The 16,707-nt window shown below is 44.9% G+C and overlaps 2 protein-coding genes across 4 annotated transcripts; one reads left to right on the forward strand and one right to left on the reverse strand.

Annotated features, from left to right (window-relative positions):
• The first annotated feature begins 473 nt into the window (after positions 1-473).
• On the forward strand, positions 474-11,921 carry LOC122758686 (multidrug resistance-associated protein 1-like). 3 transcript variants are annotated; one of them, XM_044012967.1, is made up of 30 exons: positions 474-515; positions 1,278-1,457; positions 1,573-1,698; positions 1,812-1,949; positions 2,490-2,609; positions 2,685-2,746; positions 2,953-3,081; positions 3,195-3,425; positions 3,719-3,896; positions 4,334-4,495; positions 4,594-4,686; positions 4,780-4,983; positions 5,057-5,203; positions 5,348-5,435; positions 5,654-5,850; positions 6,000-6,176; positions 6,320-6,487; positions 6,588-6,777; positions 6,906-6,972; positions 7,060-7,168; positions 7,289-7,496; positions 7,602-7,912; positions 7,987-8,186; positions 8,508-8,634; positions 8,809-8,910; positions 9,122-9,268; positions 9,355-9,513; positions 10,056-10,222; positions 10,701-10,895; positions 11,781-11,921. In XM_044012967.1, the coding sequence occupies exons 1-30, from the start codon at positions 474-476 to the stop codon at positions 11,887-11,889; spliced, it is 4,533 nt and encodes a 1,510-aa protein (XP_043868902.1). In that variant the 3' UTR covers positions 11,890-11,921. The 3 variants fall into 3 exon arrangements, with proteins under 3 accessions (XP_043868902.1, XP_043868903.1, XP_043868904.1); XM_044012968.1 differs by having other exon boundaries at positions 2,688-2,746; XM_044012969.1 differs by lacking the exon at positions 474-515 and adding an exon at positions 786-1,014.
• Positions 11,922-12,508: 587 nt separating this feature from the next.
• LOC122758687 (phospholipase A2-like) lies at positions 12,509-14,543 on the reverse strand. The gene is made up of 5 exons (XM_044012970.1): positions 14,518-14,543; positions 13,943-14,081; positions 13,717-13,864; positions 13,183-13,313; positions 12,509-12,869 (listed from the first exon to the last, which is right to left on the reverse strand). The coding sequence occupies exons 2-5, from the start codon at positions 14,079-14,081 to the stop codon at positions 12,748-12,750; spliced, it is 540 nt and encodes a 179-aa protein (XP_043868905.1). The 5' UTR covers positions 14,518-14,543; the 3' UTR covers positions 12,509-12,747.
• Between the last annotated feature and the right edge of the window lie 2,164 nt (positions 14,544-16,707).

Genomic DNA, 16,707 nt, shown 5'->3' on the forward strand with positions numbered 1-16,707 from the left:
GAAATATGATGAGAACAAACTCCCTAAACATGTAAATATGTGAACAATTAAAGTTTTGCAGTTTAAAGAGTCTCTGCTCTGCATGTTATATATATTGTCAGAGTGTCTGATAATATTAAAGTGACTGAACTTTGTTATTTGTCACATGTGTGTCAAAGGACACAGGACATACTGCTCTCTCTCTCACACACACACACACAGCTCCTCACACACCTATACTGAATGTGGAGTGCTTCAGTTAAAACAGTAAAATTCCTGTTATTTAATAAACATGTGTGTTTAAAGTTTAAACATGTGACACACTCTTTAGCCCCGCCCCCCTCAGATCTTCAGGGGGTCAATCAGACATAAGACTTCATTTTGTTTCAGACAAAAATTTTGAGCAGCAGCAGAAACGTACCACATAATAATAATATTAATAAGAAGAAGAAGAAGAAGAAGAAGAAGGAGAAGAGGAAGAAGTAAAAGAAGAGATGGAGGAGCTGTGCAGTGTCAGTGGACTGGATCCTCTCTGGGTGAGTCTCCTATTCAAGATTTGTGTGATATTATCATTTAAAAGGACATTAATCATCTGATTTAATGACAAACTCATTAACATGTCCTGCTGCATCAGTAACCTTTAAGACAATGTGTTCTGATCCAGAAGCCTGATCTAGACCCTGATTCAGAAGGATCAGCAAAAAACCTTCAGACAGCCTCTTCCTGTGATGTCACTAAATGTAACCAGGTGGTTTTCAAACACCTGCACAGCTGCTGCTGATTTGATGTGGAACCAGGAACCTGTTTGTGTGTGTGTGTGTGTGTGTCTGTGTGTTCTTGTACTATTCAGATTATCTGTCTACCTGTGTGAGTGGAGGCTGAGAGGAACTTGGTGTGGACCTGAACTTTATGGAATTCATGGATTAGAGGGATTTAAGTGTCACAGTATAACAAACTGTCTGCTGATCTCCTTTTGGTGAACCCGGTCTTGTGTGTGAGCTGGATCCTGTGGGGCTCCGTGTCATGGTTGAAGAGGTGTTGCTAATTCTGGACTTTGTTTTGGACTGTTCCAGACACTTTCCTGAACTTTATTCTGGGTGTACTACTTCTTAGACTTTGTTTTGGACTGAATCTTTGTCTTTGTTCTGGACTTCATCTTGGACTCTGGACTATTTCCCGACGTTTCTGGACCTTGTTGACTGGCCTTTGTTAATAAATTCACGTTTGTCGATTGTATAACTTTAAACAAAACATCCCTGAACTGTCTGTATCAGTCTTAACTCTGTTTTTGTCTTCAGGACTGGAACCTGACCTGGTACACCTCCAAACCAGACCTGACCCAGTGTTTCCAGCACACTGTCCTGGTGTGGTTCCCCTGTGTTTACCTGTGGACCTGTTCTCCGTTTTACCTGCTGTACCTGCTGCTCCGCTCCCACCGAGGTGTCATCCCACTGTCCAAGCTCTGCTGCAGCAAGACGGTAAGAATCTGGTCTGGGATGGGGAATTAGAGATTAACGTGCCAATTAGTCTAATCTTGGTCTAAATTATTGAGTCTCTCCGGACTAACGTGGGTCTCTGTGGCCCCTGTTTTAGCTCCTCGGTCTCAGTCTGGCCTCCGTTGGCCTTCTTGAGATGTTTTACTTTGTGGTGAAGGAAAATAACGAGACACACAAGCACCTGCTGATGCTGCTGGGTCCGATGGTTCGGAGCCTCACACTGGTACGTCATAATTCTTCAAACAGGTACTGGTCTCCATGGATACCAGGGTTAGCCCTGGTAACTGTTGTGATCAGATTTAACTCCTCCTTCTCTTCCTCCTCCTCGTTCCTCAGGTTCTGGCTGTTGTTATAATTCAGGTGGAAAGAATAAAGGGTCTTCGATCATCCGTCCTCCTCTTCCTCTTCTGGACTCTTCTGGTTCTTTGCTCCATTGTTCCTCTGAAGGTCAACATCGAGCAGATTATTGATCAGGTATCAGCAATTGATCATACAAATTGTATTAGCGATTGATCATACATATTGACTGTGATCTTGTGGCCCAGTGATGGCCGTTCCACCTCTCAGCTCTGGGTTTGATCCTGGGTATTTAGTCTTGGATGTAATGAGACTAAAATGGACTTGGCTGAAGGCCTGGACTGGACCTGAGAGTCTGGACAACTAGCTGAAGTAGTTTATAAGGACCTGCTGAGGAGCAGTGAATTTAATCTGGGTTAGTGTCTGTTACCTGACATACCCTACCACCTTGTACCACCAGGTGTCCTCAGTGAGTTTCACACCTAAGGGCAAACCAAGGCAGAGCTTCGTCTAAATACTTCAAGTTTTGAAGGTTGATTCCACAAAAACGCTACAGTTTTAAAGGGTCATTTCAACCAAATTGTACTATGTTTAATCAGAATCGGAATCAGAATTGCTTTTATTAAGTACATTTACACATGCAAGGAATATAAAAATAGGATTGTTATAACTATTGTCGTTATTAATTTTTTTTAATGGTTTGCATTAATGTTTCAGGGTTTTTCTTCAGACGCCGTTCGATTTGTGGTGTTCTTCCTCTGTTTCTCGCTGCAACTCGCTGAACTCGTCCTCTGCTGCTTCTCAGACCGCAGAACACTGTCTGACAACGCTGCCCAGGTAACACGCGCACGCACGCACGCACGCACACACACACGGTAGATGGACTCTCGCTTAAACTGTTTTTCTCTTCAGAAGAGATGTCCTGAAGAAGACGCCTCCTTTCTGTCAAAGTTCCTCTTCTTCTGGTTCAGCAGGTATGATCTTTGTATCCATAACAGCTCTTTTGTTGCTATAGAGACAGATATTTTTATTTTGAAATTTTCACTCAAAAGGGAAATGTGTTTTAAGACTTGAATACGATTTAAAGATAAATGTTTTTAAGGGCTAAATTATTGTTGTTGTTGTTATTATTAATAAGTACATTAAGTATGTAATGTGTCATCTTCTCTCTTCCTCTCAGTTTGATGGTTAAGGGTTACAAAAGCCCCCTGCAGGCTTCAGACCTGTGGTCTCTGCGGGACCAGGACTCCTCGAACCAGATCATGACGGACTTGGAGAATTTCTGGACTCAGAAGTGTAAACAGTTGCAGTACGACTCTTCACATTCCATCTTTAAAATACATATGTCCAGTGGGGATGACCGCACACACACATACACACACAGAGCCAGTAATAAATGAACACCTTTGACATGTTTTGCAGAAAAGAGTCACCCGGTTCTGATTCATCCCAGTCCTGGTCCTGGTCTCGGTCAGACAGTCTATCAGGACCAACGGAGAAGACTCAACTGTTGAAGAAGGACAGCAAGGGGCGGGACTACAGTCTCTATCTCTTGCACGCTCTGGGGTGGAGCTTTGGCCTTTACTTCCTGTTTGGGATCCTGTGTCTCCTCCTCCATGACGCCTTCATGTTCGCCGTGCCACAGGTGCTCAGGTGAGTCCGAGGTCAAAGGTCAGTCCGAGGATGACACTTCAGGGGGTCACGGTTGTTCAATAAAAGTTGGTTAAAGTGACGAACTGTGGGAATGCTGACACAGATGAGGTTACAACGTGCTCAAAGGAGCGACTCATTGAACTCAGAATAGTGCTGAATCCTTACAGTGAGTATATTGCTGATGCGCATTTGAAGAATCGATGGCACACTGCTGGAGAGACGACGTTTCTGTTCATTTAGTTGTTTACTCGTTGTTTACAGCAGCAGTTTGTGGTTGTGTTTATCGTCGTCAGTGCTCTCCTGGTCTTCATGCGGGACGAGGACGCACCGGTGTGGAAAGGTTTCCTGTACGCCGTGCTGCTCTTCCTCTTGTCGTGTCTGCAGTCTGTTCTTAATCATCAGTACATGTTTCACTGTTTCACGGTGGGCATGAGACTGAAGACGGCGCTGATGGGACTTATCTACAGGAAGGTGACAAACACACACTCACACACATTTCTGCACCTTTTCTTCTTAGGATTTAGCACTGATGTTCATTCATTTGAACAGCCGCAACAAACTTTAACCTAACCACAATTCAACTTTGTCCTAAACATAACCAGTTCCTCATACATGAGGTTCTGCCTCATCTGGACCAGGTTTTGGTCTCCATGAGGACTACTGGCCCTGACAATATCAGTGTTTATGTCAGAAAATGTCCCAAAGAGGTAACAAAGACAAGAACATTAATACACACACAGTAACTGATAAAGAAAGTTGTCAATAATAATCAGGGGACACATCTGTACGGGCTGACGCATTGAAAACATTGAAACATCATTTCCTTCTCTCTAAAAAATGCTGTCAAAATTGTTAATACCATTGTTAAAAGAGTTGTTGTTAATAAAGTTGTCTTGTGTGAACGTCAGACTCTCCTGATGAGCAGTGCTGCACGGAGACACTTCACACTGGGGGAAATCGTGAATCTGGTTTCGGCCGACACTCAGAAGCTGATGGACTTTGTGGTGTATTGTAACAGCGTGTGGATCGCTCCCATCGAGATCGCACTCTGTTTCTACTTCCTGTGGCAGGTAAACACAAACACAGAGCAATGCGTCTACGCGGAGAATGAAACACAAATGTGAAAGAAACAGAAATGCACTGATTCTCATGAGTGTTTGATTGACAGCTCCTCGGCCCAGCTGCTCTTGCTGGGATCACTGCCGTCGCCCTGACCTTCCCTCTCAACGCCGTTCTGGCTAAGATGAGAGGCAAACTCCAGGTGGGAACCATTGTTTTTGTTTTTATTGTAATATATAGGAATGGGTTGATAAGTGTTTTGTTTACAATGCTGAACATCCTCTGCTTCACTCAGGAGGTTCAGATGAAGTTCATGGATGGTCGCATCAAACTGATGAATGAGATCTTGGGTGGCGTGAAGATCCTGAAGTTTTACGCCTGGGAGGAAGCGTTCCTGCGGAGAGTCGGCGTCCTGAGAGACGGAGAACTCGGAGCTCTGAAGAAATCCCAGATCCTTTACTCTGTCTCTCTGGCTTCGTTTAACTCCTCCTCCTTCCTGGTGAGTCTGACTCATCTGCGGTCAAACTGTGAGGTTTGTTGTTCTTAACGCTTCTCTGTCGCTCTCCCCTCAGATCGCCCTGTCGGTGTTTGGCGTCTACGTGTTGTTCGATCAACGAAACGTCCTGGACGCTCAGAAAATCTTTGTGTCTGTCGCTCTCATCAACATCCTGAAAACTCCTCTGAGTCAACTTCCTTTCGCCATGAACACGACAATGCAGGCGAGTCATAGGCCGACACTCGCCCATCTAATGTTATCAGAGTGCACTGGTGCGGTTTATTGTGACAAAATGACAAAGAGATGTTTCTAGATTTACCCGCTGATGGCAATAAGTGACTGATATTAATGTTTCTTTGTAAATCAGGCCATCATCTCCCTCAGACGTCTGACAAACTTCTTGTGTCAAGATGAACTGCGGCCCGACAACGTGGAGAAACTTCCTCACAGCGCAGGTATTTATCTCAGTTTCACTCGTGACCAGCACAACAACTCTCTATAAAGATAAAGAATGTGGAGTTGTTGGGGAAAGTGAAGCCAAAACACCTGGATCGCCCCCTGGTGGCTGTCTGCAGTACAAGTTACAAGCTTCACCCCCACCTTGATTTTAGCGGAAGTGGGACAGGAAGTGTGGGGAAACTGGACGTAACGAGAAACCGCATTCTTCCTTCAGGAGGAAACGCCATCGTGATTGAGGGTGGGGTCTTCTCCTGGTCACATGACGACTCTCCGTGTCTGCAGAGCATCAACGTGAAGGTGAAGACGGGTTCACTGGTCGCTGTGGTCGGACACGTCGGCTCAGGGAAGTCGTCCCTGCTGTCGGCCATGTTGGGAGAGATGGAGAGGAGGTGTGGCTTCGTCTCTGTCAAGGTGATGACAGTTTGAGAGACCCCCGCAGGGGCAGAAATGACATACTGTGCCTTTTTTAAAAATCATGTTATAGCCATAAACTGATGAACATATGTGATAAACATAAGCAACATTGTTTCACATGTGCTTGGGGTTGGGGGCGGGGTCAGGGTTCTGTGGGCTACGCCCCCCAGCAGGCCTGGGTCCAGAACGCCTCTGTGAAGGACAACATTGTATTTGGTGGTGAGAGGAAGGAGAGCTGGTACCATCGTGTTCTGGAGGCCTGTGCTCTCCTGCCGGACCTGGACCTGCTGCCTGCCGGGGATGCCACAGAGATCGGTGAGAAGGTACTGTCACTGCCTCCATCACACCGCCAGGGGTCAGGGGTCGTGAGGAGTGTGGGTCTTCCGACTGAACGGCAGATAATCTGACATTTTCGACGGATGTGTTTGACGTTGTCGTTTACTGATGATGTGTTTACCGACCACAGGGCTTGAACCTGTCTGGAGGTCAGAAGCAGAGGGTCAGTCTGGCCCGGGCTGTCTACAGGAAGTCCGATGTTTACTTGTTGGACGACCCGCTGTCGGCTGTCGATGCACACGTGGGACAACACATTTTCGATCGAATCATCGGACCCAGAGGACTCCTCAAAGACAAGGCAACGATGACCACGCACCGTTGTTTGATGCAGACGGTTGCTGCTGTTTTCAGTTTGTCGTGTTTTTTGTGTACATGTGCGCGTTTGTGTTTGTTTTCAGACGCGAGTGCTGGTGACTCACGGCCTCAGTTTCCTGCCTAAAGCCGACATGGTCGTCGTGATGGAGGATGGTCTCGTCTCTGAGATCGGTTCCTACGCCGAGCTGATGGACAGGAAAGGAGCCTTTGCCAAACTGATCCAGAGCTTTAGGGGAAACGGGCGCAGAGAAAACCCCGCCCTCCAGGACAGGAGTAAGGCCCCGCCCACGCATATGTGAATTTGTCACTTCCATATCATGTGAAGGAGGAGTCAAGTGTTTGTGTTTGTGTTTGTGTGTGTGTGTGTGTGTGTGTGTGTGTGTGTGTGTGTGTGTGTGCAGGCAGCAGAAAGGCCGTGTCTCGTCTCAGTTTCACAGATTTTGATCTCTCTCAGGAACAGCTGATCAGGTAAATACAAAACTGGCATTTAAAAGTTCATATTTTAATCATAATAGTTAATGTGTGTGTGTGTGTGTGTGTGTGTGTGTGTTGCAGCTGTGACATGGGCAGTGCCAGTGTCCAGCAGATGAACGACGTCGACCAGGATCTGGACGTCGATGACGTCGGTAAACTGACTGAAGCTGACAAAGCGCACACGGGGAGGGTGTGTCCCGTTTTCATAACATTTGTTTCTCTTATGAACATGTTAGCGCTGACCCCTGACCTTTGACCCATGCTGACCCTGACCCAGCAACTCACTTGTGAGTAATCTTTCTGTCACCAGGTGAAGCTGCAGATGTACAGGGAGTACTTCAAGACCATTGGCTTGACCTTCATCATGACCATCATCTTCCTCTGCGCCTTCCAGCAGGCCGCGTCACTGGCCTACAACTACTGGCTGAGCCTCTGGGCTGACGAAACGCCCGTTAACGGCACGCAGAGCAACCACGGGCTGAAACTGAGCGTGTTCGCGGCGCTGGGGTTCACTCAGGGTCAGATGTTGCTGCATACATGTCGTCTGTGTGAACACAGCTCAATGTAATCTGACCACATCAGTCTAAGTTGCTTGTCCCCGTGGTCACTTCCTTGTGTTTCAGCGATGGCCATGTTTGGCACGACGCTCGCCATCGCTCTGGGCGGGATCGTGGCTTCGCGTCACCTCCACGCCGATCTTCTCCACAGCGTCCTTCACTCGCCCATGTCCTTCTTCGAGGTCACGCCAAGCGGAAACCTGCTGAACCGCTTCTCCAAAGAGATTGACGCAATCGACTGCATGATTCCCGACGGGCTGAAGATGATGCTGGGCTACCTGTTCAAGCTGCTGGAGGTCTGCATTATAGTGTTGTTGGCCACGCCCCTCACAGGACTGGTGCTCCTCCCGCTTGCCTGCGTGTACGTCTTCATCCAGGTAAAGGTCTCTCTTGGACATCATCACCTCTGGGCTTTCAAGCACCTTGACCGTTACTTTGTGTCGGTCTCCAGAGTTTCTATGTGGCGACATCGTGTCAGCTGCGGCGCCTGGAGGCCGTGAGCCGCTCGCCCATTTACAGCCACTTCAGTGAGACGGTGCAGGGCGCCGTTGTTATCCGGGCCTTTGGCGAACAGCAGCGCTTCGTCCTGGAGTCCCACCTCCGCATCGACAACAACCAGGAAGCGTACTTTCCTCGCTTTGTCGCCACAAGGTTTATTCAAACTCCAAGACATATAGTGTTATTCAAAGATTTGGTGTTAAAACTGTAGTGTGTGATAATGACATTACTGTCAAATGAAAAATACGCGAAGAAGTTCGAAAACACAAAGAAACGAAAAGTTTCAGCAGTGAATTCCACTTCTCAAAAAACTTCTCTTTTTTTTTTTTGATGAATGACGTGGTATTACAATGTTTCTTATATTATTTCTGTTCACAAAAGGTTATGCACTACAGCTTTAGTATCTGACCTGAGATGCAACAGATAGCTGATGTTTGCATTGTTGTGATGATTTCTGCTGCGTTCCTGGTTCAGGTGGCTTGCGGTTAATCTGGAGTTTTTGGGGAATCTGCTGGTTTTGGCCGCAGCCATCTTTTCCGTGCTCGGCCGTGCAGAACTCAGTCCCGGCATCGTGGGTTTGGCCGTCTCGCAATCTCTCCAGGTTCAGAACACCGTCTTCTTCCACCTTTTTTAGACCAAGAACACGGTTTCATTTTATTTTTCACAATAGAATTGTTTTTTCAGATTGCTCAAAATAACCAAAAGATAAACGAACAATACTAAAAACAAAATCCCAAAGCTTCAGATAAGTGATGCCGCGTCTTGCGTTGGACAGGTCACTGGAATCCTGAGCTGGATTGTTCGCTCCTGGACTGACGTGGAAAACAACATTGTTTCCGTGGAGCGCGTGAAAGAGTACGACAACACCCCGAAAGAGGTTTGAAGCGCTAACAGTTCTGCCACTTTATTTTAAATGAACATTTAAAGAGAACAGAAGGAAGACTCTAGAGGGAATGTTCATAAAATGTACAAACACTGACAAACGGCAACGTCCTGTGTGTATGTGATGCAGAAATAATGAATTCATCTTCACTGTCTACCCTCCTCTCCTCCTCATCTCATCTCCTCATCTCTCCCTCGCTCCCCAGGCAGCGTGGACCCTCCAGGGCAGTTTTCTGCCAGAGTCCTGGCCGACCACGGGTACCATCCAGTTTGAGGATTATGGGTTGCAGTACCGTAAAGGACTAGACTGGGCCTTGAAGGACATTTCCATCAACATCCAGAGCAGAGAGAAGGTTCAGCAAAGACCCCAGTCTCATGTGTGATACAAACTTTTATGTATTCTTTTGAGTGTTTATTGAGGAAGTTCGTTATTTGTCAGGTGGGCCTCGTTGGGAGAACGGGAGCTGGGAAGTCGTCCCTCGCGTTGGGAATCTTCAGGATTCTGGAAGCGGCAAACGGACGGATCTTTATCGATGGCGTCAACATCGCCGATATCGGCCTCCATGACCTCCGATCCAGAATCACCATCATCCCCCAGGTCTGAACTTCCCAAATTACCCAAATTTTCTTTAATGCAGTTTTCTATGATCACTGTTATTCTTTTTCCTCATAACTCGTGTCAAATTAAACAGTTAACGGTCCAGTGTGTAACATGTAGCAGGTTTTATTGGCAAAAATGTAATATTTCCCTGAAAAATAAAAACGAAGGCCGATAAAGTTCCTTGTTCTGCTTGGGAAACCCAAGAGTGAGAGAGATTTCTTACAATTTGCACTCCACAGATTTAATTGATTCTTATTAATTTCAATATTTGTATTCATTACTTATTTATCTTTAACTCTTCCTCTGGCGTTTCCTCAGCCAATTTTTTAGTGTTTTACAGTTTACATACACACTACATCATTAGTGTCATGAGTAAAATCTGTGCTTTTCCTGCTAAAACATGTCAAAATGGCCAACAGAAGGTTTGAATTCAGGAGTTTAAATAGTGCGGTGAAACAATAACAGCAGCAGCAGCAGCAGCAGCAGCAGCAGCATACCTGTGCTCTCTGACCAGGCTTTACTGTGACCTCTGTTTCTAGGACCCTGTGGTGTTCTCCGGTTCCCTGAGAATGAATCTGGATCCCTTCGATACCTGCTCAGACGAGGAGCTGTGGACGGCCCTGGAACTCGCTCACCTCAGCAGCTTTGTGTCGGAGCTGCCGCAGAGACTGAACTACCAGTGTTGTGAAGGAGGAGAGAACCTCAGGTACGTAGACCCACCTGCACACCTGCTACCAAATGCACCAGAGTCGTGACTGCAAACATGTTTTGTTACATACAGTATGTGGGTGGAGCCAGCAGGTTAAACCACAGACTGTATGTAAAAAGAAAGTGGACGTAATAACTTACTGGACGGCCACCAGAGGGAGACACAGCTGCTTGCAAACAATGACACTCACTCCTCATTGTCTACTACTTCATTTTCCACATGGGGGAGGGGTCACAGGGGAGCTGGAGTTAATCAACCATTCACCAATTCCATTGTTTAGGTTGATCCGACATGAGGTTTGATGTTTTTGACGACATGTTATGTAAGTGATGTCTCCTCTTTAAGGGGACAAAAGACGATAAAGTGGAGTGGACTTCAGTGTGACGTGGTTGAGGTGTTGTGACGAATGCTTTCGAGAGGTCGCGAGGTCACGGTGCTCTCGTGTGTGTGTGTGTGTGTGTGTTGCTCCTCACAGTCTCGGTCAGCGGCAGCTGCTGTGTTTGGCTCGGGCTCTGCTGAGGAAGACCAGGATCCTGGTCCTGGATGAAGCCACGGCTGCTGTGGACCTGAAGACTGACCAGCTGATCCAGTCCACCATCCGCAATCAATTTGACGACTGCACAGTCCTCACCATCGCTCACCGCCTCAACACCATCATGGACTACACGAGGTACTGTCACTGTGCTCGCTCCTCTCTCTCTCTCTCTCTCTGTGACTCGTCTTTGTGACTGATTGTCCCACTCACTCGTCTCTCTGACTTGTCTTTGTGACAAACTGCACGTTTTGATATACGATGTGTGGGGGTATCACAAAACTGATAGATAGATAGATACTTTATTCATCTCACAGAGAAATTCACAGTTCAGCTGCTCCAAGAATATGTTACAAAAAAGAAACATATGGGGCATGCAAGTACAGTCCAAATATAAAATGAAACATAAAAAATAGATATAAAAAATATAAAGACGTTGAAAAGAAATGAATGAATGAATTGTGAAGTGAGTGTGTGCATGCGCATGTGTGTATGTCATGTATGATGATGCTGCGTGTGTATATGTGTCATGTATGATGGGACTAGTTACACAATATGGGAGGAAGAGGGATATCAAGAAGCAGAATTAACGCTAAATAATAACTAAACAAATAATAAATAACGAGATGCTTGCAGCAACAGCAGACACTAATGATTTACAAGCACAAACACTAACCTGGTGTAAAGTCAGCACGTCTGTATAAAGACACTGTAATGGACCTTTTATTGCTGTGTTTTAGTGCGTTAATGACGCTGCCATAAATTAAACTCTATTCTAGTCTATTTGCTCATGATGTCCTGAAGTGTCCACCCGAGGACATTCTTTAAAGACAAAATGTTCAGGGTGAGAGGAGTGCATCTTTCTGACTTTGTCTTGTCTTTTTTGTCTTGGATGAATTCATCTGCTTCAACCTTCGTCTACTCTTCTACACACCTGACCTGCCTCTGGTTGACTTACTGAAGTGTCTCACCCGTGTGTGTGTGTGTGTGTGTGTCTGTCTGTGTGTCTTTCTCTCTCATCAGAGTCATTGTGATGGACCGAGGCACCATCGCAGAGATGGACTCCCCTCCTGAGCTCATCACTCTTCAGGGTCACTTCTACCAGATGTGTCTTGAGGCTGGCCTCATCTGAGATCAGCTTCTTTTTTTGTTGTTGTTGTTTTTTTTAAAAAGAATGGTTGCTCAGGACTGTACCATCTTCAACTTGTTATTATTTGTGCATCTGTGTAAGAACAAGTAAAATCCAGACAGGGAACTGCAATCAGCTTTTGTCTTCAAGATTCATTCATTCATTCATTCTTTGTCTACCATTTTCTATATAGATCTATACATCATATATATATATCAAGAGTGAGGCTCAGGGCTCGGTCGTACTTTCCGTGGAGAGTCAGTCCGTTCTGTTCGTACTAATCGAGGGTCGGCGTCAGTCCCACCCGTGTGGGTGGAGTTTACCTGTCTATTGCACGTCATGGTTCGGTTTGGTACAGAACAGCCCTCGGTCAGGCTTGTGATTCCACTGAGAACATTTCCTTGAATTGGTCTGTTTTTTTGTTTTTTTTTGTGGTCCTTTTTCTCTATGGAGCTCCCCCTACAGTTTTGGAGTACAGTTTTCAGAAGACTCCGGGTCAGCATCCCTGATCTTGCAAGACTGGGTTTTAGCACGGAGACAGTAGGGAGCACGGAGACAGACTCTTAACAGCTGTTAAAACATTACAAAGTCGACCGTTCAAGAATACAAATGATGCAATAAACCAACGTTTTGTCTGCTCTTTTATTGAAATGTAGACATTTGGTAAAACACCTGAATATGTCAGAGGGAAAACAAAAGGTCCAGAATGTCGCTCACACCGTGACTCTGGAGGAAAGTAGGTGCAGATTACAGCAGAAAAGTTGTAGTTTGGTTAATCTACTGGAAGAGGAATCGCCCCCTTCAGAGATCACGACACTTTAAAGGTGAGTGTGTCGTAAAAGCACATGATGGCTGCCAGCTTTAACAATGGCACCGCTCCTTGGGCAGGTGCTTGTGTTTGGGATTGTAGTGAGATCTGGAGAAGCACTCTGCAGCCTTCCTGTCACACTCGCAGACGAACATCGCACATTTACCGTTGTCGCCTGAGGAAGCAGAAACGGAGAGCAAACGGTGGTTAGCAATAGAACGAGAGCCTAAATGTTTCCTGCCCGTTTGAGGACATCAGGGGCATGTGACATTTTTCAGTGGGCATCATTCTCTGCAAATTCAATCTTGCTCTTACCAGGGCTAAATCTTTATTATAATATTTGCATCGCTGTATTTGAACCCTTTGGTGATAATGATGGCGTTTACATGGAGAGCTCAATGTTTTCCCCACACTACCTTTTTAAATGTTGAAATTCAAGTTTCAAGAGTGAACGGGAAGCTCTCGGGGTGTTGTCGGGCGAGACTCACTGTTGCAGGTGATGGTCTTGTTTTCTTTGTCACACTGGTACTTGTAGAGCGTGTTGTAAGGATATTGGTAGAAGTTGCATTCAGCCACTTTCTCAGCTTCTCCGTAACAGTTGTCGTGCACTTGGCAGCACCTGCAAGTTTGACAAGACACACTTTTCAGACAAGGTACTGTAGTCTCAGTTTGGTTTCCAGACAGAGCAATATGTTAATTAAATGCAGTGATGTTTTCTCTTAAAATGATTATTATTAAGGTTGAGCGGATACAGCACTGAGATGTGCTCTATGAATGGAATAAAATTCCAGGTATATTGGAAATGTTTTTGTGTCATAATTTAACTTATTGTTGATAATGGCACACTAGATGAGAAGAACATTTCAAACTGGCACTCCATGTCACAAAGGTTGCCGACCCTACATTAAACGATAACAATTGAAGGGAGCCGGATCTTGAGGAGCCGTTCCTTTCAAAGAGCCGTTCAAAAGACCGGCTCACTGTTTTGCATTAGTATATAAGCACATTAAGTGAATCAGAACCTGTCCAGATCATCCACAGGTGTTCCGCAGCCTCCTAGTCCACAGTAGCAGCCGTAGTCGGCGTAGTCCCAAATAGGCCAGCTGTTCGGCAACACGCACAGGATCATTTGTCTGAACTGGTGGAGTGAATTCTCCTCTGAACCCTGGGCTGAAGATCAGGAAATTCTTTTAATGCATCAGCCACCACACGTGCAGGTCAACAGCTCCGGGTCAAGATTCTACTCACCGACAAAGAGGCCCACAGCCAGGAGAGTCAGAGCCTGGAGGGTTTTCATCGTGACAGTCAGAACTTCAGCTGCAGATGTCTTCTCTCTGTGAGCTCCGCTGCTCTCTTTATAAAGCACCGCCGTGCTCCACCCTGGCATCTGTTCATTGGCGGCAACACGTATCGTGATGTGTGAACGCTGACATTCAAACAAATAAAAAAAAATCCCACTCGCCGTATGTCATATGTCGTGTCTTTTCACTGTAATACATTTACACAGATGTCCATTATTCACTTTTAACAACAAAAACAACTGTGTCGTTGCTAATATACATAATCATACTTCTAATATATTTTGTTAATCTGCACCTGTGACAGCCACCTCTTTTTATTTGGTGTATTTTAAGAACTCTGAGGCGTAGCGCACAATAAAGTCCCCACCACCTTCAAGTACAAATAATCTTTATTGAGATGGTTCCAATTCATAGCAAATTGTGCTGTCTACGCCTGCATACATCAGAGGAAAGCAAAAGGTCACTTTAGGTCTTTAGGACACCATGTCGTCATGGCTCTGGAGGAAAGTAAGAGAAGATTACAGCTGTGAAGTTGTGGTTTGGTTTAATGTCCCGTCGCTGCCCGGTTTAACCCTGGCACCGCTCGATGGGCAGGTCCTTGTGCTCGTGCACGTAGGTCACTTTGGAGAAGCACTCTGCAGCCTTCTTGTCACAATCGCAGGCGAACGTCGAGCATGCGTCGTCGTGGCCTGAGGAAACAGAAATAAAAGGCAAAGCAAACGGCAGTTAGCAATAAAACAAGACTTGTTATCAGTGTTATGACCGTGTTGTATAACCTTAAGGTTATCAAACGTCTTTTGACAAACATCACGCCGACGACGACTTGAAACCTGCAAAAAATTTACATAGCAAGTGAGAAGAAGAAGAAGAAGAAGAAGAAGAAGCTTATTTTCCCCCTACACTTTGATTTAAATTAAGTTCTTTATGCAACCAGTGGAGTCGCCGCTTGGGGGCTACTTCTGACCATACTCCCTGGGCTCTTCAGGCTCTTCAGTTATTGGCTTGAAATTTGAAGTCAAAAAGAAAGAAACAACCGTTAATTGAGATGATGTGCTAAATAAAAAATAATGAAATAAAAAAATATTTTTTCTAAAAATGTGTCATTTTTTTGAGATTGAAAACCTGTAAAGTGGCGAAAATATCTCCTCTGACTTCATTACCACACAGGAAAATACCTTTGTGTTTAAATATTTGCTGTCAAATCATTTTAGCTGAGAAAATAGTGTTGTATTGTTTTCCTGGGCTCTGCGAAGCGGATCGGCACTTCCTTAATTTGATGTCGTCATCAAAAATCCTCACCACTCCTCTCACCACCGTAGCGCCTCCTGGTGCGGGCACTAGTCCGGGCACATCCGGTTGCGTACATTTAACCGCAGAAGAAGAAGAACTACTCTCGTTGTAGCTGCTGAGATGCAGAGCATCCACCGTGACAGAGGGGGAGCTGTGTATCTGAAGTTTGGACGACATACTAACCTATGACTTTTTTGTCTAATTTTGGACGACATACTAACCTAACCTATGTTATCGGCCTGCATGCCACTGTGTAACTTCACAAGAGTATCCACATGTCCAGCTGTATGTATGAAGTATACTGGGTATTTTTATTTTGTGAGATGACTGGCACTGCATGGAGTCAATGAGACAGGTGTCCACTGAAGTGTCATTTAAATGTCCTAATACACAAATCCTCATATCAGCCTTTTTCAAGCTGTGGGGCAGGACCCCCTGGGGGGGAATGGAGATTTTCCGGGGGGGCGCGAGTTCTGTTTTTACATTACATTACATTACATTACATGTCATTTAGCAGACGCTTTTATCCAAAGATTTGGGTACAAACAAAAGCTAGAAGTAAGTAAGAACTTCAAGTAAGCCAAACTATAAAGTGCTAGTCATAAGTGCGATGCATAAGCAAGTGATTTATTTTTATTTTTATTTTTTTGTCGTCGTCTTAGTTGAGGTAGAGTCGGAAGAAATGTCTTTTTAGTCGGCGGTGGAAGATGTGGAGGCTTTCTGCGTTCAGGATGTAGATGTGGAGTTTTTTTTTTAAAGTCCTAACTAATGTTTAGCAGGCGGAACAAATATAAACCTGAAGTAAATATTTTTCTCTGTCCCGAACGCAGTTTTAAGATCATTTGAGGCCAGAAATGATTCATTTAGAATTCAAACATGTGGTTATATGCTTGGTGTGATCCATAGATTCATTGTTGACGTGTTATTTTGTTTTTAATGTAAATGTTTTGACCAGACAGTTTGAAAGTTTGTATATTATTAATGTTTTAGTTATTTTAACTTTGAATTTTAGATTTATATATAAGTCGCACGGTCATTGTATCTGTATTTAAATATAATATGTACATATATATATTGTAGAACTTTCTAGCAGGCAAAGCTATTTGTCTTTCATTCTATTTATTTGTTCATTGTATCTATCTTCAGAACCTGTACGACTTGTTGGTCGGTTTTACAACCTAACAAGATGCTGTCTAACTAACTAACTTCAAGCTGATCACTGTCTAACTGCTAACTGACGTCTGCTTAACTGTGTATGTGGAATAAACCTTCAGAAAGACAGTCGAGTTGTGCCCGCCGTACTTGTTCTGGTTACCCTTTCCAGAAAGGAGCATTGAGCTGGAAAGACCAGCCAGCAGAAATCTGGACATATATATACACACACACACTCTGCAATGCTGTAATATATCTATTTCCACATTG

This window comes from Solea senegalensis, linkage group LG21, assembly GCF_019176455.1.
Source record: "Solea senegalensis isolate Sse05_10M linkage group LG21, IFAPA_SoseM_1, whole genome shotgun sequence".
Classification (NCBI taxonomy): domain Eukaryota; kingdom Metazoa; phylum Chordata; class Actinopteri; order Pleuronectiformes; family Soleidae; genus Solea; species Solea senegalensis.